We start from the raw sequence: 24,874 nt of genomic DNA, 5'->3' as shown, positions 1-24,874 counted from the left end.
GGTTGATTGAAGGAGAGATACCACCAAAAGCTTCTAGCGACAAATCTAAAATAATCTAAAATCAAGCTAGCTTTTTATGAAAAAGTGAAACAAGTCCAATCAACTGAAGTACCTTCTCCAAGAACAAAAAAGGTAGTCTGTGGCAAAACTGGAGTTCTTTATTGCTGTTTGGCACGAACACCAGAATCTGTGTCAAGCCATGCATCGTGCTCTGATTTTTTTTTTTTTTTTCCTGCTTTTGAGGCAAAACGGGAACAACTCGCATTGTAACACTTTCTGAACTGGTTCGGCTTTCTTCACGTTAAAGCCAACCAATCCCAGTATGCAATGCAAACAATGAGTTAACAGTCGCCTAGAAACCACATATCCCAGAATGCCATGGTCTCAAGCAATCTCGGAAGTGGGTAGAGGAGACGCCACTGCATTCTGGGAGTTGTAGTCTCACAGGACTGGCCCGCCCCTCGTGCAACTTCGGCGGCCTACGTTTGGAGGAAACGCTGCTCGAGTGGCTTAGCGCGGTGCGGGCCATAGAGAGCGGTTCCGCCCAACAAAACCTTCGCCTCCGGCCTGGTGGCCAGCTCCGCCTCTTCTCGTATCTTTCCCACAGCCCAAAATGGCGGCGGAGGTGGATTTTGGCGACTTAGAGCTGTTCGAGGCGTTTGACCACCCAGAGGAGTCGACTCCGAAGCCCGTTCATACCCGCTTCAAGGACGACGACGGCGACGAGGAGGACGAGAATGGGATTGGCGACGTGGAGCTGCGGGAACGGCTTCGGCAGTGCGAGGAAACCATCGAGCAGCTCCGCGCCGAGAATATCCTTCCCGCTCTCTGGGCCCTGTCATCAGGGCGTGTGGTGGGGCCCGTGCCCGGAGGGCGCGGGCGGAAATTCCACAAGGGCCAGAATTCAGCCTGAGAATCTAGGGTTCGGGTTGCGTAAGCTGTCCTCGAGGCCTCGGCGCAGACCTCTCCCCTTGTGGGATTCGTCTCCTGGACCTCATTCGTTTCTCCCGTCCGCGAGTCTGGGGCGGGATTTTAGCGTTATTCCGGACTCTTTCAACTGTTCAGTTGCAGACTGTTTACCACGTCTGTTCCCGTCTTTTGAGTCATTATCCGGTCTCCTTTTTTGGAACCAATGTAAAGTTGATGCAGTCACGCTATGTGGTGTGTTAGGAGATACCGGCTACATTGACCTGGGCGCCTGTGTCTTTAAGGCGCGGCCAAAGTTAGTGGCCCCATTCTGTGGAGTTGGGGTTCCTAAGGAGTCGAGGCATGCACAGAGAAATGGTTCATTGCTGATGACCATTGGGGATTCATTTGAAAGTTCTTCCACTTTGAAACAGCTTCCGTGTGGAATGTGCATTTAAGTTTCCGTTTGACTTTAGTTACATGTCCACAGCCTTTCTAGCAAAATGTGTTAATATGTTAATACATTCTTAGAAGGTGTTTGCGGGTGGGGTTTAACTTATTTTAAAATTTTTTGTTTATTTTTACTTAGCTTACAATTTTGGTTCAGGAACTTTTTTCTAGTGTAAGGTTTTCGAAGCCATTTTTTTTCATAATGCCTTTTTCCTGGACATTTTATTGTGGAAAATTTCTGAAGACAGTAAAGTTGAAAGGATTTGGCAGTGAACATTCGTAGATTCCATCCTAGATTTTTCAGTTCTTAACAGTTTGTTATGCTGCATTTACCTTGTTGAGTTATCATGATGCTTTTGACCTGGAACGTCTTCTTAAGTGGCTGTTTAACTTCTGACGGTGCACCGTTGACCGAATAGCATTTTTGGTTTCAGTCTGTTAGTCTATTTTGAATTACATGACCCCCGTCTTAGAAATACCATGTTGGAAGGGTATGTATTTTAGTTTTTTAGATCCAGATACTAGTCCTGCAACAGAAAAGGTCAATAAGTGTGTCATCCTCAAAACATTTGTCTTTTAACTTTTGTAACATACGTTTATAACATTGACATCAAAAGTGAGGTTAGTAGTTGTATTTTATGATCTTATTTCTGTTTAATGAGGGCTATAGTCCTTAACAAGTAATAACATCAAGAACTTAAAAGAAAATTGAATATTTTGACTCGACCAAGGTATGAGATCTTGAAATTGCACTGTAATGTACTTTTTATTTTGTCCTGATATTAATATTTAATCACAGGTTTTTGTTTTTGTTTTAAAAAGTATTTGGGATTTCTGTATCGCTTCTATTTGTTCCATGTACTCGGAAGAAATCAGAGTAATGATCCTTTAATTTGTGAGGGTAAAATTTGAATTCTCATAACTGCGTTAAACTTTGAAACTGACTGGGTGAAAATACGTGTGAAACACAAACCAGAAATTTTTTACTTAATCTTCAGAACAAGTTATCTTCAGGCAAGTTATCAACCTGTTCACGTTGTTTCTATTCAATGAACATTTCTGGGAAGTTAGAATTCAAATTTGGAGAAGGGAGTGGCACCCCATTCCAGTACTCTTGTCTGGAAAATCCCATGGATGGAGGAGCCTGGTAGGCTGCAGTCCATGGGGTCGCTAAGAGTTGGACACGACTGAGCGACTTTACTTTCATGCATTGGAGAAGGCAATGGCAACCCACTCCAGTGTTCTTGCCTGGAGAATCCCAGGGACGGGGGGGAGCTTGGTGGGAGGCCATCTATGGGGTCGCAAAGAGTTGGACACTACAGAAGCGACTTCGCAGCAGCAGCAGCAGCAGCAGAATTCAAATTACGGTATTGATATAGCTGAAGATTTATTTATACAATTAAAATGTGTCTGTAAGTAGAAACAATGCAAGATAAATTTTAGAAGAAGAGAAAGGAGTTGCTTTTGAAAAAAGTGCAGTGAGTAAATTTGCTTTCAGGCATCTAATTTTAATAGATAATCACATGTTGATATTTCCTTTTTTATGTAATTTTATTTGTTGGCTATGCTGGATCTTCATTGCTGCACAAGCTTTGCTGTAGTTGCAGCAGCAGCTGCTGCTGCTGCTAAGTCACTTCAGTCATGTCCCACTCTGTGCAACCCCATAGACCGCAGCCTACCAGGCTCCCTGGTCCCTGGCATTCTCCAGGCAAGAACACTGGAGTGGGTTGCCATTTCCTTCTCCAATGCATGAAAGTGAAAATCGAAAGTGAAGTCGCTCAGTCATGTCCAACTCTTAGCGACCCCATGGACTGCAGCCCACCAGGCTCCTCTGCCCATGGGATTTTCCAGGCAAGAGTACTGGAGTGGGGTGCCATTGCCTTCTCCCTAGTTGCAGTGAGAAGGGACTACTCTCTAGTTGCAGTGCGCAGGCTTCTCGTTGCCGTGGCTTCTCTTGCAGAGCATAGCCTCTAGGGCTCAGGCTGCAGTAGCTGTGGCAGTTGGGCTCAGTAGTTACAGTTCGAGGACTCTAGGGTACAGGCTCAATAGTTGTATCACACAGGCTTAGTTGCTCCGCAGCAAGTGTGATCTTCCCGAACGAGCGAGTGAACCATGTCTCCTGCATTGGTAGGTGGATTCTTTACCATGGAGCCACCAGGAAGGCCCCAATATTTCTTAGTGTGCATTTATTTAGTAGTCACTAAATCTAAAATATTTGTTAAAACAGATTTATTACACAGAGTGGTATATTAAGGCTTTCAGACTTTGGGGTGCCATGATGCAGTTTAACATGGAATTTTTTGTCCCTGTACCAGCTGAAGTAACCTGCTACATTGGTGACTAAAATTTTAGAATTAAACATATTTCAGAATATGTCTAAAGAATAATTTCTCTATGCCCTACCTTCCTTACTATCTACGTGAGCACAGTCTGTGGATCTACAGTTGTTTGTAGTTAGGTAGTAAATGTATTGGATGTGAATAGGATTCCTAAAAAAAAAATCATAATTTTTATATATGTAAAGATATTTTATTTAGACAGGTGCATGCTTTGTAATAGAGTCGATCATTTGAACATTAAATATTTATAAGTGGGTTACAATCACCTGAGTTCAAACGATTAGAGCATTATAGGCTTTGCCAATTCATGAGAAGGAAGCATTAGTATCCTGAAAAAGGAGTAATCTATATATTTATTTATTTAATTAGAATTAGGGTTCTCCACATTCTGAGACTGACAGAACTTTCTACAGAAAACCAAGGAAGAAAAAAATTTAGATAAAATTTGTACCCCATTTGTCTTGATTTAACCCTTATTTTTGGAACTTGCATATCAAAGTGCTTCTTTCTTTTAGCCAGTAAACATTGTGAGTTGGTTTTTGTTGTTGTTTCTTCTTTATATGATGAAAATTTTAAATGTACAGAAAGTGGAAAGAATAGTATAATTAATACTCATGTTTTTATCACTTAGATTTAACAATATTTTGACATATCACCTTCTTCTAATTCCATATACATATTTTACCCCAAATATTTCAGCATGTATTCTTTTTTCTAAAAACTTTCATATACTACAACAACACCATTATCACACTTAATAACTGGCATGATTTCCTTAATAATATTCTCAGCCATATTCAGATTTCCCCAACTGAATGTCTTTATCGCTGATTGCTCAAACTGAGCTCCAATCAAGAGTCACACAATTGCATGTGGTTTTTAAAAACATGGTGTTTTGTTCTGCTGGATAGTTTTATTTCTTTCTTTATTTTTGGCTGTGCTGGGTCTTTGTTGCTGTGTGGGCTACTCTAGTTGTGCTGTGCAGGCTTCTCATTGCGACAGCTTCTCTTGTGGAGCATGGGTTCTAGGGCGCTTGGCCTTCAGTAGTTGTGGCACAGGGGCTCAGTAGTTGCAGTTCCTGGGCTGTAGAGCACAGGCTCAACAGTTGTGGTGCATGGGATTAGTTGCTCTATGGCATGTAGGATCTTCCTGGACCAGGGATCGAACCCGTGCCTCCTGCATTAGCAGGCGGATTCTTTACCACTGAGCCACCAGGGAAGCCCACAATGTATTTTTTTTTTAAACTGACGTTTGTGCAAATTGAAACAAGTGTCTGGATGTCTTCATATTTTAATTTTATTTCTCTACTTGATGTGAGCAGTTCCACATACAGATTGATTGATTTCACATGCTGTACAGGTACAAGGATTTGAAGAAGGTGTGGAGAAATCAGATACAGCTGCTCCCAGGTTACTGAAGGAATATATAGCAGATTTCAAGGCTGCAGTCTAGTTCTATTTTTTCCAGTTTTTGAAAGTCACATCCAGGAATAGTGTAATTTTACATCATTACTTTAAAATTTGGATCTGAGATGTTTAGTGGAGTGTGCTCTGCCCTCCAAAAAGAGTCTACCCATTTATTTATAAAGTGTTTCCATTTCCTATATATTTCCAAGCCAAATTTATTCTGATTCTTTCAGAATTATATTCTTTGTAACCTGCTGGTTTACTCAGTTCCTCCCTCTCCTCAGTTTATAAACAAACAGCCATTAGGTAAAGAAACTTTTTGGTTGAAAACTGAACTGCAGCTTTTAATTTTTTATGAAATATTTAAAATACATATGTAAAGTAAAAGATAATCTTTATAAAATTGTTCAAGTATGTAAAATTGGTGAAAACCGGAGTTCCTGGTGGTTCTTGATCTTATTCATAAAATATTATATGATCTTTGGTACGTAGAAATGATAAAGGTTCAGTGTTTATATATACATATGCAAGTTTTACTTTAATGTCTTCTAAGAATATGTTTTAACTTTTGTTTTAGTGGAATATTGGTGAACAATACTAAGTTAGATGGACCTTTATTACAGATTCTATTTATGAACAATGTTATTTCAAAGTAAGTAATTTTTTCTTTCCTAAATATTATGAGCTAATGTGTTTATGATACACTATTTGTATAAATATGCTGTTTTCATCTGTATTTATACCATCTGTATTCTTTTACTTAAAATTTATGGAATCATGATAAGAGCCAGATTTTGGCTCTTATTTTTGCAGTCGTATAAACCTGAATTTGAACTCTGCTTTCTACATATGTGAACCTGGAGAGGTCACTGACCCTCTCTGCATATCAGTTTCCTTACTGGGAAACAGGACACTAGTAGTAACCACCTTTTAGGGAACTGAATGAGCACCTGTAAGAGCCCAGTGTTGTTGTTCAGTTACTAAATGGTGTCTGACTCTGCAACCCCATCGACTATAGCCCACTACGTTCCTCAGTCCATGGGGTTTCCCAGGCAAGAGTACTGGAGTGGGTGGCCATTTCCTTCTCCAGGGGATCTTCCTACCCAGGGATTGAACCTGCCTCTCCTGCAGCTCCTGCATTAGCAGGTGGATTCTTTACCACTGAGTCACCAGGGAAGCCCCAATAGCCCAATAGACAGCTGCTAATAAAAGTCACTGCTACCACCATTTCGCTACCAAAATCAGGGAGCTGAGTTTTCCCTGTTGATTATGGTGAAAACTTACCATGTGATTTTTTTTTTTTTTGACTATCAAAACTAGACCTTTGCTAGTTTTCAGTATTCTTGGGTCTAGGGTGACTCAGTGCTTTCCTACGATGCTTGCTAGAATGTTCTGAAATGGTTTGAGGCCTTGACCCATGCCTTGCTTGAAGCATGGTCATAGACATTTCAGATGGTTGCTTGCCCCCTCACGCATCACATGTTGTTATCTTAGACACTGTGCAAGGTAAAGGGAGCATACTTAGGTGTTACCTGCATGGCAGATCCATTGGCTACTTTATCTCACAGAAGTGGAACCTGAGGCTGTGTGGGGTGGTACAGCCGGTGGCATGGTGCTGGGCACGTGGGACTCCAGGGCTACTGTCACCATCAGAGTCAGCCTCTAACTCAAGCTCCTGGCAGACCTTTTTTTTTTTTTTTAATAAAAAAAAATATATATATTTTGGCCACGCTGCACAGCATGTAGGATCTCAGTTCCCCGAACAGGGATCGAACATGCACTCCCTGCATTGGGAGCGCTGAGTCTCAACCAAAGAACCCCCAGGGAAGTCCCTCCTGACAATATTAATGTCTGCACCACTCACCTGGGGTTGTGCCTGCAGAAATCTTAGAATGTCAGCTAAAGAGACCTGACAAATCATCAAGTCCACGAAGAGGAATTTGGCTCTTTTGGCCCCTTCTGAACTGAGTACTGAAGAGTATTTGATGAACATGGTTCTTGACCTGGAAAGCTGGAGACCATAGACCTCGGTCATTTTACTTGCATTGCATTTTGGTCTTTTTTTTTTTCCCTCCAGTGTCATATTTACATAGGTGTTGCCTTGTGTGTGCAGAGTCTGTAGGAAGAGGCTGTGGAAGAGCTGAATGCATTGATTGTGTGTGTGTTGCAGAAATAAGTTGCTGTGAGACAGGGTAGGAAGGGGGCTTTTTGTTACATAACTGACTCTTTTACTTCTTTTGAATTTTGAACCATTTCCATGTGTTATATATTTACAAATTAAGTTCGTAAAATTTATAAATCCATGTAGTCTTTGTGTAAGTATCTGCCAGCTGTTACATGCTAGGCACTATGTTAGATTATCATCATCATTTTGTTAACTTGGCAAAAATGGGTTTTGTTTTTTTTTTCTCTAAAGAATAGATTAGACTGTTACATAGAGTCAGTGATTTGATATAAACTCTGAAAAACAAAATAACAGTATTTACACATGCCATCTTCTAAAAATGCATGACTTCAGTCAAGTCAGTGTTTGTGTGGGTTCTGACCATTTTGTCCTCTTATGCAGGCAATATCATCAAGAAATAGAGGAATTTGTATCAAATTTAGTAAAAAGATTTGAGGAACAGCAGAAAAATGATGTGGAAAAGACTTCCTTTAATCTTTTGCCCCAGGTATTTCAAACTTAAGAGACTTTAGTAGGTTTTGCGTTTTACTGCCAATTATTAGGTGGCTCCGGGGATCCTCTTGACTCAAAACCAAAATGGTTGTTGAGATTGTCTGTTCACCTTCTATCCTGCAACCTGGCTTCCTTCTCCACAGTCTGACCAATGCAGCCATGGGGCTTTCTTTGGGATTGTGATTGCTTTTCTTAGGGAGTAATATTCACACCTGGCTACACTCAAAGCCTTTCCCCGTGCGTCATTCCCTAACTTGGACACATGGTTTGGGACAGAAAATTAATTTTAGGTCAGGGAAAAACATCTCTTTTTGTGGGGACTATAAAAAATGGATTTTCTTGTTTGTTTTTTTTCCTAAAATGAAGAAGTTCATATATCATCCTTTTCCCCCCTCTACTTGTTTTAAAAATCAGTAGCATGCCCAAAGAAATCTGAGAGATTCCACTGTGTGACTATTAGGGCATAAATTTATCTCAAGAGAATCAGGATTATGATTTCTGGGCTTTTTTTTTTTACTTATAAGTTAAGGTAAGTAAAGGCTCTCAAATAAGGATCTTTAGCTGTTTATCCTCAGAGGTTGGAGAATGGAGTATTCTGATTTACTAAATTTTTGTCACCTTTAGTTTTCATCTATTATATATAATTTTTTTTAAAGATTCAAGGAACAATACATTTAACAATAAAAACCGTAGTGAATGTTATTTAATTTTTGATTCAAGAAACACTTCAGAATTTTGTGCCTTGAGTATCAGTGTTGACCAGCAATATCAAGTTTATATTTTTAAATTTTTGATTATCTGATTTGAAGATAAAGCCTGTCTTGTCAGTTTAAATGTTGAAAGTTCCATAATTAATATTTACTAACATAAAAGTCATAGTGTAAGCTAATGCTTCAGAAGATACTATCTTTTATATCTTTTTTAACTTTCCCACTTGAGAAGTAGCTTTCATAAACTTTCCTACCTAGCTTAACTTCTCACTCACCCTAATTATCACAGCAATGAATTCAAACTTTTATATACCTTAATGGTATGTGTTAGAAAATAAAGTGAATGTATTCAGATTTAATTATGAAATTTAAAGTTGTTAAGAATTGTTTAGCTTTTGTAACTTGTGTTTTTCTTTGTGTTAGCCATCCAGTGTTATGCTAGAAGAGGACCATAAAGTAGAAGAATCCAGTGCCGTTAATAATAAGGAAGCTTTTAGTGTAAGTTTGGACGCTTCAGTTTTGAATTCTGCAGATACATTTCCTATCCTCTGTCCATTGGGTAGCATTTAGATGGTAAACTGATGTGTCATCTAATGATCACACATTCTTTCATTAAATTTGTTGTAAACAACAGTGTAGGCTTCAGCCTTCTAATATTATAGTTTGCTTTTTAAGAACTATTTCATTGTGACCTAGGGGTACAATGGATACACCGCAGAGGACTTTTTCTCCTGACTATCCTCTCTGTTCATTCTCCTTTCTTTTTTTTTTTAAATAGATTTTATATTTTTTAGAGCAGTTTCTAATAGATTTTATATTTTTCTCAAGTTCACAGAGAAATTGAGTGAAACGTACCGGGATTTGCCATGCATCCCCTGCCCCCACACGTTTATAACCTCCCCCTCTATCAACATCTCCCACCAGATGGTACATTTGTTACAATTGATAAATCTACAGTGACACATCGTTACCACCCAGAGTCCATGGTTTATGTTAAGGGTCACTTTGGTACTCTGTGTCTATGGATTTGTACAGTAATACGCATCTACCATTAGACCTTCGTATGGAGTAGTTTCACTGCCCTAAAAGTTCTCTTTATTCCACCTGTTCATCATCCTCGCCCCACTCATCATTTTCAAGAACTTGGATGAAAATATAGAAAGCATGCTTGTGGAACTTATAGATGGGTGAATCTGAGAGGGATAAATTACTAGTATAACAAGTGACAGCTTGGAAATGTTAAATATTTGAAAGACTCATATAGTGAGTGAAAAACAGAAGATTTTTAACAGATGAGCCTGTATGCAGGCCTTTTGTTTGATACCTGTGCAAAATTCAGAAGTGTCAGTGCAGTGTCATGTGTGATTTTGCAACTTAAAAGTTTTTAAAGAAGATGATGTAATCCTGGATTCCGTTAAAGGAAGACCAGTTTTCATGTTCATGGAGTATTGTGTGCCATTGATATATCACAATTTAGACTAATAAGTGTGCAACATCCTAGGCAGGCACCACCTTAAATCCCAGAACCTTATTGTTTAGAAGGGAGATGAAGTTATCTAGTTCAATGTCAGGGATCTTTCTTTAAAGCGCCCTGATAGCTAGCATCCTGGTCTTTTTTTTTTTTTTGACTCTTCTCAGTAACGTGGAATTCACTTAAAAAAAAGAGAGAGACATACTTCTTCATTTTGCACATCTCTGATAGAAATTTGCACTTTCTAAAAGTTGAGCTGAAATGTGCTTCTTATACTAACTGGTCCTAGTCTTGCCACTTGGCACTCTATAGGGTGATCTCACATGATACCTTTGCAGATATTAGCCTTTATCACATATGCAGAGTTGTGTCCATGTCTTGTAAATCTTCTCAGTAAGATCTGTTGGCTCTTCATCCTCCCAGCACAGACAGGATATAGATGATATAAAGTGTTATTAGTTTTCTCAAGTGTGATGGTGGTATCATGATTCGTAGGAGAATGTTCTTATTCTTAGGAGGCTCATACTGAAGTATTTAGGGGTGCCATGTTGTGAATGGTGCAGTGTTGTAGCTGGTTATATGTGGAAGATGGAACTTGGGTAGGAAGTTGTTAGTCTCCAGCAGGAGCAAATAATAGCTTAGACTAAGGTGAGAGTGGTGGCAACTTACTTTTTAAAAATGGCTCAGTAAAAAGTATGTTTTTGTGTGGAGAGAGCGATGTGCACACAGAAATGTCAGTTAACCATTGTTGAATCTAGATGAGGGCTCATGGTGTTCCAACTTTTCTGTATGAAATTTTTCTAAATTTGTATGGAATTTTTCTCCTATTGGGAGACAAGGAAATGGAAACAATGAATATAGAAATAAAGACAGCTTTCAGAGGATCTTGCTACAAAAGGAAGCAAAGAAATGGGAAATAGAAGAATTGTTGACAAATTTTTGCTCTTTAAGTCTGGAGGGAGTGCCCCTGACAGTAGCGATCCAACAGGAAAAACTCCATGGTCTAGACACCCTGAGGGAATTCAGTGATGGAGATTTTACTGACACATCAGGATGTGACTCCTTCACTAAGGAGTTGATTATTATTTCTAGTAATTTCATCATCCAGAAATAAGTTGGTAAAACAATTAATCATAGTCTTACAGTATCTAATGTCATCTTTTTTTTTTTCTGCTTAAATAGCAATATTTTTTGACTTGTTTTCTGCAGGTTGTAGGAAGTGTCCTGTATTTTACTAATTTTTGCCTTGATAAATTGGGGCAACCGCTACTAAATGAAAACCCTCAGCTTACGGAAGGATGGGAAATACCCAAGTATCCTACATAGTGAATGAAGATCTTTATGCATCTTGCCATTAAGTTCACCTTTAAAAAAAAACCAAATTGTGCAGACTATGATAACTATTCCTTAATAAAACTCACTAAAGGTACCAGCAAGTCTTCAGCCACATTGTTTCTCTAGAAGGGCAAGAAATACAAGTAAAGGCAAAAAGGTTTGTGTGGGGAGTTGCTTTTGTTTTCTTCTTCTTCTTTATTAACCAAAACCATAAACTCTTATAGCTTGAAAAGTTAATATTACCGGCTTACTATAAATAAACAGATTAAACCAGAATTTCAGTACATAGACATAGAGTAAATCTCTAAGTCAGTCATATTGCAACTCATTGGTTCAGGCCTGATGTGCCTGGGTGGGTGGAAAGGAATAATTACTGCTGTCTTTGATTGCTGTCTTATAACCATCTACCCCTTTCCAAATTTCCGAAAATATGATAATCTGTTTGCCTCAGATCCTTCTGTTATCAGCCACTGACAAAATTCAGAGGTAACAGATCAGTCGGGAACATAAGGGCTCTTGGTTAAAAGACTTGATCAAAAGTAATATTTGTGTAACTCATTAGGACAGGTGGTGAAAGTGAGGTCATTTCTGCAGATATTAGTAATTGGTGATCTGCGTGCTTTCTTGTTCTGATACACGTTGCTGTCACACAGAATTTTATTGATTTGCTTTGATATTTCTATTTACATTGTGAAAATCTTTGTTTTTTGACCAAATAGGCCAAAGCCTCACTGTTTCAATTGTGGTTCTGAAGAGCATCAAATGAAAGATTGCCCAATGGTAAATTTTTCTCATATAAAAAAAAAATCTTTGAACCAGAGCTTTCTAATATTTTCAATGCATCTATAGCATTGTGCGATATAAAGAAACTTCCTGTCTTACTTTCCTATAGTTCTTAATTTTTAAATCTTTCCAAATTTGTCCATAAGTTTTAAGACATTATTTTAAAAAATAATAATTTATTACAGTGGTCTCTATTTGAGATGAATAAAACATGATGAGAATTCATGTTTAGACAATTTATTTTAAAAACTTTGTGATAGTACCAAGGTAATAAGAAATTGAAGGACTGCCTCTCTTCCTTGCTTATTTTTCTAAACTATCCAGTCTCTTTTATACTTGCTCCTTATGCATTAAAACTGAAATAATCTGTGTGCTTGACCTAGGGAAAGTGCTTATGTTTATTTAATTTCTGAACTATTTCTACACTGCTTGATACCATTCTTTCCAAACACATTACGATTTAGCCTCGAAATGCTGCTCGAATAAGCGAAAAGAGAAAAGAGTATATGGATGCCTGTGGTGAGACAAACAATCAGAATTTTCAGCAGCGATACCACGCAGAAGAAGTAGAAGAGAGATTTGGAAGATTTAAGCCAGGAGTTATTAGGTACCTGTGTCATGTTACCTTAGAATGTCGTTTCTGTGTCCCCACCATTTGGAACAAGTTCTGTGTATCTTCAGGGTAATAATCAGGAAACAAGTGTTCTCCCACAAGTCTCTATATAAAAGGTACATCAGTTAATCCAAAAAATATCTACAGTAAGTCCCCTACATATAAAGGAGTTCTTTTCCAGAAGCACGTTCGTAAGTCCAGTTTGTTCATTCATTAGTCCAACAAAGTTAGCCTAGGTATCCCAACTAACACAATTGAGTGTATATAGCTTAATAGGTTTCTAACATTTTTCACACAAATAATACATTAAAAAACTAACAAAAAATAAACAATTTTAATCTTATAGTACAGTACCTTGAAAAGGACAGTAGTTAACACTACAACAGCTGGCATACAGAGGCAACTCGAAGGTTCGTATGTAGGGGACTTGACTGTACTGTGATTGAGAGGCGCTGCTGTACCACATGCTGTGTAGTATGAGACATGGAAGTGGTTTGGTTTTTTTTTTTAATTTATTTTTAATTGAAGGATAGTTGCTTTACAATATTGTGTTGTTTTCTGCCATACATCAACATGAACCAGCCCTAAGTGAACATGTGTCCCCTCTCTCCTGAACCTCCCTTCCACCTCCCACTCCATTCCACCCTCTAGGTTGTTACAGAGCCCCCGTTTGAGTTCCCCGAGTCATGCAGCAAATTCGCGTTGTCGGTGTGTTTTGCGTATGGTGATGTGTATGTTTCCATGCTGCCCTCTCCGTTTGCCCCGTCCTCCTCTTCCCCACCCCTGCCGTGTCCACAAGTCTGTGCTCTAAGGACATGGACGTGTTTGAAATACTAGAAGAGTATGTATCTTCATCCAAGCGAGAATACAGTATTTTTTTCCTCCTCTTTTATTTTTACTCAGTGAGGAACTCCAGGATGCACTGGGTGTGACGGACAAGAGTCTTCCACCTTTTATATATCGAATGCGCCAGCTAGGATACCCACCAGGGTGGCTCAAAGAGGCCGAACTGGAGAACTCAGGGCTTGCGCTCTATGATGGGAAAGGTATAGTATGTTCAGTTAGATAAGTCAACTTAAGGGTTCTGTCCTTTCTGTTTTTTTTTAATTAAAGAATAACAATAAAATAGAATGGGAATGGCTGTCTTATTTAATGTCTACTGAGTTAACTAAAAAATATCATGATTTTCTTTTGTTTTACAAGGAAGGAACTAAAACTTCATTGAGAGTTACCAAATAATTATCTGGACTTGCTCAGTGACTACCTAGCAAGGTATTAGCTCTCCAGCTAGACCTCATAAACTCTTGCCTTTGTCAGTAATAGTAACAGAAATATGACCCATCTCTGCCAGGAGATCTATAAAAGTTACAATAAATAAACCGTCTTATTAATCTAAAACTTCTCTTAGGAATCTAGAAAAATATTCATAAAAAAATAAAAATATTCACACATGTGCCCAAGGAAATGTATGTATATGAAGATACTTTTTAGCATTGAATATGATAGTGAAAAATAAAAAACAACATTAAGGGATCTTCCCTGGTGGTCCAGTGGCTAAGACTCTGTGCTCCCAATGCAGGGGACTCCAGTTCAAGCCCTGGTTGGGGAGCTAGATCCCACATGCCACAACTAAGACCCAGCGCAGCCAAAATAAATTAATTTTAAGAATATATATGTATTTTTTAAGACAACATTAAGGCCGTAAGGGAGAATGGCTAAGTAAACCGTGGTAGAAATAGGGGATAGAATCCTTGTAGAATGTATGTAATAAATGGAGTAAATCCATGGAGCTCCCATGGCAAGATTCTTATGCAATACTGAGTTTAAAAGATAAATTTCTGGAATGCTTATTTATTATGATACTGTTGATCTTCCTGGTGGCTCAGATGGTAAAAAATCTGCCTTCAATGAGAGAGACCTGGCTTTGATCCCTGTCTTGGAAAGATCCCCTAGAGAAAGGAATGGCAACCCACTCTACTGTTCTTACCTGGAGAATCCCAGGGACAGAGCAGCGTGGCAGGCTACAGTCCGTGGGGTCGCAAAGAGTCAGACACGACTGAGCACTAACACTGCTACTCCTGCTGCTGCTCCCACTGCTGTTGATCTTAAAAAACAAAAATCCCGAAAAAAAAGAAAAGAAAAAAAGAAGAAAAAGAAAAGAAATAAAAAAGAAAAGAAGAAAAAAAAAAAAAAAAAACAAAAATCCCACATGGATGAAGCCATGCTGTATATTTTCTATGAGGAGTTATGTTTGTAGAAGATATTTTGAAAAGAACCGTCTAGATTTTAGGGTTTAGACTCGCAGAGGCCTCCCCTGACCAGCTTCTTTAAACGTCTGTCTCCTGCGTTCACCTGCGTGTCCTGCCAGTCTCTCTCACTGCACCCTGTTTGTTTCCTTCATGCCCTGTCACAGTTCATGTATGTCTGTCTATCGTGTAGCACAGTGCCTGACACCTGGTAGATAGTAAATAAGTTTTTAAAAGTTGTAACCAATATACAGCAAATCAACAGTGGTTATCCCTGAGAAGGAAAACAGGATTGCTCTTAAGATTTTAGTATTATCTCTAATGCTCTAAATTAGAAAAGAAAGTGTTTCTAGATATTACTTAGGTCATTAAAATAAAAACAAAACATTTACCAAGCCCCCCTTCTCACGTAGTACCAAAAAGAGTATATTTAGCACAGTCCTTTTAATATTTTATGTCCCCAAGTCATGCTGACATTCAAATTATCATTACTCATGCCACTTTCTGTAGGTGCTTGCAAGTCTGCTGTCCTCTCTTTAAAAAAGACAGAATTTATCTGGCTGCACCTAGTCTTAGCTGCAGCACACAGGGTCTTTGATCTTCCTTGTGGCATGTGGGATCTAGTTCCCTGACCAAGAATGGAACCTGGGTCCCCTGCATTGAAAATGCAGCGTCTTAGCCACTGGACCACCAGAGAAGTCCCCCCACCGGTCTCTTCTTAAATTTCTCACCTAGGGATTCTTTGGACACATGAGTGTAGATAATTGAGAGTCTCTTAAATGTCTTTTAATCTGTAAATTCCTTTCTTGTTTTTAACAAAGTTCTGAGTTTTGTCCTTCTGGGTTTTTTGAGGTTTTGCTGATCATCCCCATGGTTTCTTTCAGTATGTTTCTCTGTCCCTGTTTGCTGTGAATTGTTGGTGAAATCAGTCATCAGTGAACGTTGCCAATATCTAGTTATTGAGGATGGCACAGTGGTTGTATTCTGATTCTTTGATTACTTCTTGGCTTATTATCCTGAAAACTTCTATAAAGAGAAACTTCTCATCAACCATTTGGTTACCTTAGGTATATAGACATGGGATTAGCAACATAAATGTTCGAAAAGAATGAAGTAGTTCTCAACCATCCTTCAAGGATTTCTGTCGTCTGTAAAGTGGTATTAGTAGTAAGTACCTCTTAGGGTTGTTGTGAAGAATAAGTGAGTGAATACTTATAAACTGTTTAAAGTACTATCTGAGAAGAAAACATTTTTCATATATAGTAACCATTATATAAGTGTCTCTTAAATAAAAGAACTGGAATAGAGCATTAGGCAAATCATAAAATCAGTGCAAGATAGACTTTTAAGCAATTCATGGAAGAACTAAACTTTCCAAGTTTTTCAATATTTATATTTTTGTCAAAATGGTATGTCCATGTTGTTTAAAAATTCTAATCTTTGTTCAGACAAATTATAATGAAAGCCATTCTCAGAATAATTTTGTGGCCATAAATATAAGCACTTTCCAGGTCTGCTTTTGGTCCAGAAAGGGGTTTATATGGGCACTTAGCAATATTCACCTTTTTGATGATCCATAATAGATGGTGCTGATGGAGAGACAGAAGCTGGAGAAGTACAGCAAAATAAAAGTGTCACTTACGATCTCTCGAAATTGGTAAACTATCCAGGTTTTAATATATCTACTCCCAGAGGAATTCCAGATGTAAGTATATTGGTTTTATATTCTTCTGGGATATAAAAGTATTTGTGTAGATTGTTCAAAATGTTACCTTACATAGCAATTACTGTCTCATAAAGAAGTTAAAGTTGAGAATTCCCTCGCTGTCCAGTGGTTAGGACTCTACACTTTCAGTGCTGAGGGTGGGAGCTCAATCCTGGGTTGGGAAACTAAGCTCCCATAAGCCATGCAGTGTGACCAGAAAAAAATAGTAAATGTGACATGAATTTGGGCAAACTCTGAGAGATAGTGGAGACAGAGGAGCCTGGCATGCTACAGTCCATGGGGTCACAAAGAGTCGGACATGATTTATCAACTGAACAGCGACAACTAAATGTGTTACTTATGAGTTTAACTTTTTAATTTCTTTTGTGTTGACTAGAATGTTAAGTGAAATCTTGAATTCGTCAAAAAGAAAACCCAGTTTTTTCTGATTTTATGCCCTAAGGAACTAAAATAGAATGATTAGATTCTGTAAATCTGGAACTGTTCTAAAATTAAAAGATTATCATTTCTTTTTTAACAACATGGGGTGGTTTGAAGCAGTATTGTAAGTTTTACAGAATTGCTTGGGAAGTATTTTTCTACCTTTAATCAATCTATGTGTACTGTAACTTTTTCCTACTTTTCCTTCTTTTCCCCCCACAAAGTAAAATTTCTCCGATACAAGAAAGGTTTGCTATACTTAATCTTTTGCACCTTTTATCTTATGTTTCAGGATTCAACAACTAACTGTGGTGGTGGTGGTGGTGGTATTTTAGTAAAAATGCGTTCTAGGGACTCCCTCATGGTCCAGTGGCAGCGCCTCTGAGCTCCCAACACAGGAGGCCTGGGTTCAGTCCCTGCTCAGGGAACTAGATCCCACATGCTGCAGCTAAGACCCAGTGCAGCCAAATAAGTAAATGACTTAAAAAAAAATTCATTCCAGCTATTCTTAGGGACTGGGCAGTAGAGAAGCAGCCAAAGGTCTAAATTAGAGTCTGGTGAACAGATCTGAAGATGTGTGTAATTAGTTAAGGGCTGGCTAAATTGCATGTACAAACCATCGGTGCCTCTGGAAGTTGGGTCCAAGTCCCAGCCTACATCAGAATCCCCTTGAGGTACGCATTAGAAGTGCACATTCCTGAGCATGCCCTCTCCTTAGACTTAACTTAGTCCCTAGGGTCTGTTGGTTTCACAGGAGCCCAGAGTGATTCTTGTTGAGAGCCGCTGTTAAATGTGTTACTGGCAATAAGAGAGAAAGGAGTGATAACTACTCAGTTTGAAGACAGAAGGTGGAAAACAGCATGAGTGAGCAAGTTAGGAGAAAGGGACAAGAACAGTCTATGGGCAGTACTAGTTAGTATCAGGAGGCGGGTGGGAACCAGCCACGCTGCTGAGAGGCTGTCGTCACTGCCTGTAACTTCTTGATAGTAGGCAGAACCTTTTTGGCCCAAGTGGTTTTGTCAAGTAGTCTTTTAGTATTCTGTCCTGACTGTTGGATAGGCCGAGTTGGTTTTTTTTTCCCTTTCAGTGCACTATTATTTTTAACCCCCACCCCCTGCAAAAAGGAAAAGTCACATATGAAGCAGGAATGTAATTTGATATCTCCACTTCACCTACTGTAAGCAGACTTCAGAGCATGACATTTTCCAAATACACACTTCTTTTTCCCTTCTCTTTTCATTGATAGGAATGGAGGATATTTGGGTCAATACCAATGCAGGCGTGTCAGCAGAAGGACGTGTTTGCCAATTACCTGACTTCTAACTTCCAAGCGGTAAACAGATTTTCAGAGTGTGGTTTAGAAAAATGTCTTGCTTTCATCCATGGGGTTTTGTAACTCATAGGCATCTCGTTGCCTTTTATTGGTTTTGTAACTCATAGGCATCTCGTTGCCTTTTATTGTTTTGTATATAAAGCGCTCTATGTTTTCTGATGAATCCAAAGGAAAAAGGTAACTACATTCACCAGTTACCTGGATTGGTTCTCTGTATCATGTTTAAATGGAGGGATGGAGTGTAATTCTTTGTCTCCCCCAACTCACTTGTGTTTGGTTTGGTTCTCCATTAGCCAAGCATGAAGTCTAGCAGCAAAAGGTCTTCGTCTCGGTCCAGCCCCAGTAGTCCAAAGAAGCAGAAGAAGGAAAACAGCGCAGCAGCCTCACCCGCCGACATGGAACTGGACTCGGGTAGGTTCCACCCCGTGGTTTTGCTTTCATTGAGAAAGTAGGACGAGTTTGTATGCTGATGAGTTCCCTAAGAAAGAGGAAGCTCTTAATGAGCAGTAACTCAAGAGTAAATCTTCCCTTTTATCCTTGGGTATCAGAGCACCTCCACTATTGCTGATCAGAGCTGAGTTTGGAAGGCTTATAGCTTTGCGTGAGAGCCGGATGGGCCCGCCAACCGGGCTCCTTAGACCTTTCCACCCAGTCCCAGGGCCCTGGATCTGGACTGGCCTCCTGATGGGCAGGGCTTTGAGACACACAGTGGAAAATACTCCCCTTTGGCAGCTCATTCCCAAGAGGAGGAAGGGCAGGACTGAGGCAGGCTTTCTCAGTTATTCTTCCTGAGTATATAAATTCACGAAATCCCGTCTGCCCCCAGGAAAGAGAGACCGTGAGGAAAGTCCATCCTTTCAGAAAGCCAAGGGAAGGGAACAAAGACCTTGCCCTCTGTTCTCCCTTAGTCTTTTGCTCTCTGAATCCTCTGGGTTTACCATGGAACCTGTGGTCAAGCAGGGTTGTGATGGTCCTGAGGGATGTGACCAGGGTGAGATGAGCAGGGTTAGGGCATTCGAGACAGTGAGAAATGCAAATACAGAAGCATGAAGCATCACAGCATGTTTGTCTACCAACAGTGTGATAGCTGGAGTTCAGACCCGGCTGTAAGAAATGACGTAGTCAAAAAAGGCAAGTTTTTGGTTGTAAGAGCCTCATATGGTACAGAGGAGATTGAACTTCTTCCTCTAGATCATGACAAGGCACTAAAGGGTTTCTAATGAGATGGAAAGGTTAATAGGACCAGATTTGTGTTTTAGAAAGACTAACTGTTTGGATGAGTATAAGGAAGATGAGTCGAGAGGCAGGAATGACTCTGATACTCCTGACCAACAGTAATGGTCCCAAAATAATGTAGCAGCTGTGACAGGCTGTGGGAAAGGGTGGACCCCAGAGAGCTAAGGACCGGGTGTGGGCTGAAGGAAAGGAGGAGGACTCTGGTGACTAGGTTTCGGTTTTGGAGACTTAAACCAGATACTACTGATGGTGCCAGTGAACGAGTTAACGAACGGGGGAAGAATCTGAGTTCTAGGAAAAGATTCCTTGTTTTGTACAGGTCAGATCTGTTGTGTCTGTGAGACACCCAGATAGTGATGACCAGTGACCAGTTGACCACATGAACCCACAGTTCGGTCAAGCAATCTAGACTGAGATACAGAACTGGGAAATAAGCCAGGGAGTTTCCAGTTACCTCCTCCGCTGCTTCTTCCACCTCTGCCCACTTGAGAGTCTAGGCAGTCTCATTTCCAGCCAGATTTCCTACTGTGTTAAAGGTTACTCTCGGTTAGAGTTCCTGGCACCAGAGATCCTGACCTCTCCCCCTGCAGATGTTCTTTTCAGGTGGATTGAGGCCATTAAGCAATGATGATCGTATGCTTCCCAGGGGTCTCAGTGGTAAAGAATCCACCTGCCAATGCAGGAGATGCAGGTTTGATTCCTGGATCGGGAAGATCCCCTGGAGAAGGAAATGGCAACCCACTCCAGTGTTCTTGCCTGGAGAATTCCATGGACAGAAGAGCCTGGTGGGTTACAGTCCATGGGGTTGCAAAGAGTCAGATACCGTTGAGCACACCTTACATATGTGATATCTGAGGATCCAGTTTTCCCCTCTTGAGCCTTTTATTTTGCCATCAATCCTCTGGGTTCACCTGAGTTCAAATAATAAATAATAAATAAAGTAAAATCAAGTGCTGTATGACAACTCAGTATCTCAACATCCTCATTTCAGATGCCGAGGTCCCGCATGGGTCCCCAAGCAGCGAAGCTTTTCAGTTTCAGCCCCCGCTGCCCCCTGGCACGCCTCCTCCGCTCCCCCAGGGCACCCCTCCACCCATCTTCACTCCTCCGCTCCCCAAGGGCACCCCGCCGCTGACTCCCAGTGACTCACCCCGGATGAGAACGGCATCCGTGACCATGGACGAGGACGCGCTGACTCTGGAGGAACTAGAAGAACAGCAGAGGCAGATATGGGCGGCCCTGGAGCAGGCCGAGAGCGTCAACAGTGATTCGGATATTCCTGTAGACACACCTTTAACTGGGAATTCGGTGGCCTCTTCACCTTGTCCAAACGAACCTGACCTCCCTGTCCCAGAGGGAAAAACACCCGAAAGGCAGGTGCCAGGGGAGGCCGAGGTACTAGACACTGCTGCAAAGAAATCGGAAGAGGAACAAGCCTTGAGCCCAGATTCTGAGACTGCTTTGCTTGGCCAGAAGGAAAAGGAAGAGTCCACTCAGGTAGACCCTAAAGGTGCTCATGACCACGGCAGGGTCGAGTCAAACAGTGAGGTCAGGAATGGAGGGAGCAGCCAGCAGCTCCTTCATGCGGACTGCAGTCCTGCAGCAGCCACGAAGGCCCACAGTGCTATCCCCGACATGAGCAAGTTTGCAACCGGAATAACGCCGTTTGAATTCGAGAACATGGCGGAATCTACTGGAATGTACCTCAGGATAAGAAACTTGTTAAAGAATTCACCCCGAAACCAGCAAAAAAACAAGAAGACTTCTGAATGACTGCTTGGCATAGCACCCAGTGCTATTTAATTATGACTGTGTTCTGGTAATTAGGACTAAATTGTTTTCCTATTGGCCCCTCCCATGTGAAAGAAAAAAAAAATCTACCCAAGGCTTAATTGTGGTCTAAGGTCAGGCCTCTTTTAAAGAACGGAAAGACTGAGCTTGCTGGTTTACTATATTTTATTCTCATTGATAAAAATTTGGGGGGAGGTAAGTAGGAGCCGGTTTAGAGATAGTTTGTTAAGGTTTATACTATTTTTGGATTGTGAATGTCTGTCAGGAGTGATGGTTTTTAATCTGTCTTTTGTACATCGTTTTCCCTTTCTACATTTTGCTAATTATCCTGTACGTAAGTTTAATATATCACTTTTTAAAAAGAAAAAATTCTAACCATTTAAAATTCATATTTCAACTCTTAACAACCAAATGAGAAAAATCAGGGATGAGCAGCTTTATACCATTTGGGGTATTTTTGTAAATGATTTACATGCATCCGTTTTAATAACACTTTTACTTTTTTGTAACTTCATTCTTCATATAAGCTTGCTATACAGGTATGTTCATCTTTGTGTACAAAGGTTTAATAAATTAGTTTTCATATACATAATCTAAGACTTTGAATATAAAAAAATGACTCACAGTTAAATTAGTATATACAACCTTGTAAGTTTGGTAGTAAATTATGTGGTTGCAAATCTTAGTGGTAGCAAAGGAAATTAAGACATTACAAGTTTGGGTATTTTCAGTGGATTTCAGCCTTAAATATATCAATAGAAACAGCAGAATCTTTTAAAGTAATTATTTTGAAAAAATAAATGGTGGGCAGCTAGCCTTTGTACAAAAATAATTTTCTAGATTTGAATGATAATTGTTACAAACAAAAAGTAGGCATACACATATTGTGCTTAATTGTCTGATACATAATATAGAGCTGAAACTATGTTTTTGTCTTTATGTGGAATGCCATGACATCTTTACAGTCAAGTCCATGAAAATAAACATATAGATGATCTTGAATTAGTCTTAGGTAATGTTATTCTCCTCAGAGGCCAGCAGAGGGTGCAAAATACAACCCTTCCAGGTTTAGTTTTCATTTTGGTAACTTGAGTATCCAAATTTAGTGTTCTATGAACAGTAAAGAGAAGGGAAATTATATGAAAAGGGAAAAATTATTTTCAAGGCCCTCATAGAACATGCTAAAAATTGAATAAAAATGTTTAATCCTTCTGGCTTTTTCTCTGAGTCAAAGTCCATAATAAAACTGATCTTTTACCATAGTTTACATAGTGTTTTTACATGCATTATCGTACTCAACATTTCTGTTAGGTAAACATCTTCTTCACATTATGTATATAACCTGAGGAAACTTCAGCAGCATGGAGAAGTCAAGGGGACTTGTCAGCATTCAAGAAGTGGTTGTTGGGACTTCCCTGGCGGTCCACGGGTTAGCTTCCACTTCAGGGAACACAAGTTTGAACCCTGGTTGGGGAACTAAGATCTCACATGCCACAAGGCACAGCCAAAAAAAAAAAAGTGGTTGTTGAGAGGCCAGTCCAACTAAAGACTTGACCATTCCCTAAATCATACACATAGTTGTTTAACTACCCCCTTAAACATTGCATTGCAGTCTCCTGTGACCAGAGATAGCTAACAGTTATTTCTCTAGCATGTCCCACAGACAGTTCGTGTTGAGGTTCTTTGTGCATTAATATCCCATGGTAAACTCCAGTACTTTGGCCACCTCATGTGAAGAGTTGATTCATTGGAAAAGACTCTGATGCTGGGAGGGATTGGGGGCAGGAGGAGAAGGGGACGACAGAAGATGAGATGGCTGGATGGCATCACCGACTCGATGGAAGTGAGTTTGAGTGTATTTTAGGGAGGCGTGGAGTGCTGCAATTCATGGGGTCTCAAAGAGTCGGACAAGACTGAGCGACTGAACTAAACTGATCCCATTGTCACAATCACCATAATAAGCAGGGATCGTTAACTTCATTTTTAGAGAAAATGCTTGAGACACAGCAGGTGAGTAATGTGGTGAACCTAAATCTTGATCACTCAGACCCCCAATATCCATATCCATTGTACTACCTCTCTGTCAAAAGCTCTAGAAAAGCACTAGTTTCTCAGTTGATTCCTATTTCTCCATTTATTCAGTTACGTATTAAAGGTACACTTGTGTTGAGTTGTTCTCTCTGCTTTGGGGCATTAAAAGAGGAAAACTGTAAAATAGAATCTGTTTTAAGAAGAGCTTGGATATTAGTAGGAGAAAATGGATGGTTTCCTCTTAGATTCATCACATGGCCATATGAAGTGGGCAAGGTACCTCAGCTATTTTGGGGTGGTGGGAAAGGCAGCTAGGGAAGACTGCCTTTAAATTCACAGAGCCAGGCGTTTCAGTATTCATTTGGAGGGCATTTGAAAACTTCTGGAAAAAAGAACCTTTGAGCTAATCCTTAGAAAAGGTAGGTAGAACTACAGATTTCCATAGACAGAATGAGCATTGGAATATACAAGAAATGGCATGATGGAAACCAAGGAGGAACACTCAAGAAATGTAGGATGGTAGGGGTGGGAAAAAAGACTTAAAAGACGTCATTGATGCTAAGGACTCTAGGTTGCTTTACTATGGGGTTGGAATTTTATTAAGACTAAGGATCTACTGAAGATCTTGCAATGTGACTTGACCTCATCCAAATGGTTTTTGAGGAAGAGAATCCTAAAGCAGAATTCAGAATAATTTGAGAGGAGACATTTTATGGACGGGAACTCAGAAAAGCAGGAAGCAGTTGCCTTAAGAAGGTGCCCCATTTTTCATATGTATTCTGTCCCATGTATTGGAGTCTTAGGAAGAGTGTTGGGTGGAGGAGCAAGTTATTGTTTGGACTTAGCCATGTTGTGACAAGTCTCTAGGTGTGGGGAGGTGAGGTCATAACCAAACACTTGTACTTCAGGATGGACTTGGAGCCAGGGTGGGGACCCGTATCTAATCTTTGCCTTTCAGTGAAAAGGAATGTGAATTGTCACACAGGCTGCTAAAACAAGGCCAGCTGTTTGTCATCTCCTTGAGCAGGTAAGAAGGCACTTTGCTTTCCAAAATACCAAAGGACTGATTTCTTTTTTCAGAAGGTTGCATGTCCTTACGTGGGCAAAAGTATAGTCTACTTTGTGCCAACAAGAAGCTTCCTCCTAGTTGGTTCTGTTCTTCAGCTTCTCTGTTGGAATCATTTTGCCCTTCTGCCTCATACTTGGTAGATTATCATTAGCACATAAAACCAACAAGGGTGTTATAACAATTGTGAATTTATAAGGTAGGACTCAGTTCCTAAGAACTTGTGTTTTTCTTTAGCCTCTAGGAAAAAAAATTTTTTTCAATGTATTCATTGGACTTACTGGTACAAATTCACTTATAAAGGTTTAGGGTTAAATTATTTTGTTAAAGCATTT

General features: G+C 39.9%; 1 protein-coding gene and 1 non-coding gene across 6 annotated transcripts; both read left to right on the top strand.

The window, feature by feature from the left end:
- Positions 1 to 458: 458 nt before the first annotated feature.
- Positions 459 to 22,704, top strand: ZCCHC8 (zinc finger CCHC-type containing 8). Of its 5 annotated transcripts, none has more exons than XM_027566900.1 (14): positions 459 to 812; positions 2,045 to 2,087; positions 5,679 to 5,753; positions 7,668 to 7,773; positions 8,912 to 8,986; positions 11,169 to 11,272; positions 11,386 to 11,451; positions 12,014 to 12,074; positions 12,542 to 12,684; positions 13,594 to 13,736; positions 16,520 to 16,641; positions 18,329 to 18,415; positions 18,709 to 18,826; positions 20,643 to 22,704. In XM_027566900.1, the coding sequence occupies exons 1-14, from the start codon at positions 614 to 616 to the stop codon at positions 21,422 to 21,424; spliced, it is 2,124 nt and encodes a 707-aa protein (XP_027422701.1). In that variant the 5' UTR covers positions 459 to 613; the 3' UTR covers positions 21,425 to 22,704. The 5 variants fall into 5 exon arrangements, with proteins under 5 accessions (XP_027422701.1, XP_027422702.1, XP_027422703.1 ...); XM_027566901.1 differs by having other exon boundaries at positions 461 to 812; positions 2,050 to 2,087; XM_027566902.1 differs by lacking the exon at positions 7,668 to 7,773 and having other exon boundaries at positions 595 to 812.
- On the top strand, positions 6,426 to 6,559 carry LOC113875218. Its single transcript, XR_003506214.1, has one exon. It is a non-coding gene; the product is annotated as a small nucleolar RNA SNORA9 (small nucleolar RNA).
- Positions 22,705 to 24,874: the final 2,170 nt, after the last annotated feature.

Source organism: Bos indicus x Bos taurus, chromosome 17, assembly GCF_003369695.1.
Source record: "Bos indicus x Bos taurus breed Angus x Brahman F1 hybrid chromosome 17, Bos_hybrid_MaternalHap_v2.0, whole genome shotgun sequence".
In the NCBI taxonomy this organism is placed as follows: Eukaryota; Metazoa; Chordata; class Mammalia; order Artiodactyla; family Bovidae; genus Bos; species Bos indicus x Bos taurus.
The sequence above is the reverse complement of the archived record's forward strand: the minus strand, read 5'-3'. Positions and strand labels throughout refer to the sequence as shown.

Coding starts and splice junctions, on each gene's coding strand:
- ZCCHC8 (XM_027566900.1), top strand. CDS start 614: ATGGCGGCGGAGGTGGATTTTGGCGACTTAGAGCTGTTCGAGGCGTTT. Junction 7,774..8,911: donor CCTTTAATCTTTTGCCCCAG/GTATTTCAAACT, acceptor TCTTTGTGTTAG/CCATCCAGTGTTATGCTAGA. Junction 8,987..11,168: donor ATAATAAGGAAGCTTTTAGT/GTAAGTTTGGAC, acceptor TGTTTTCTGCAG/GTTGTAGGAAGTGTCCTGTA.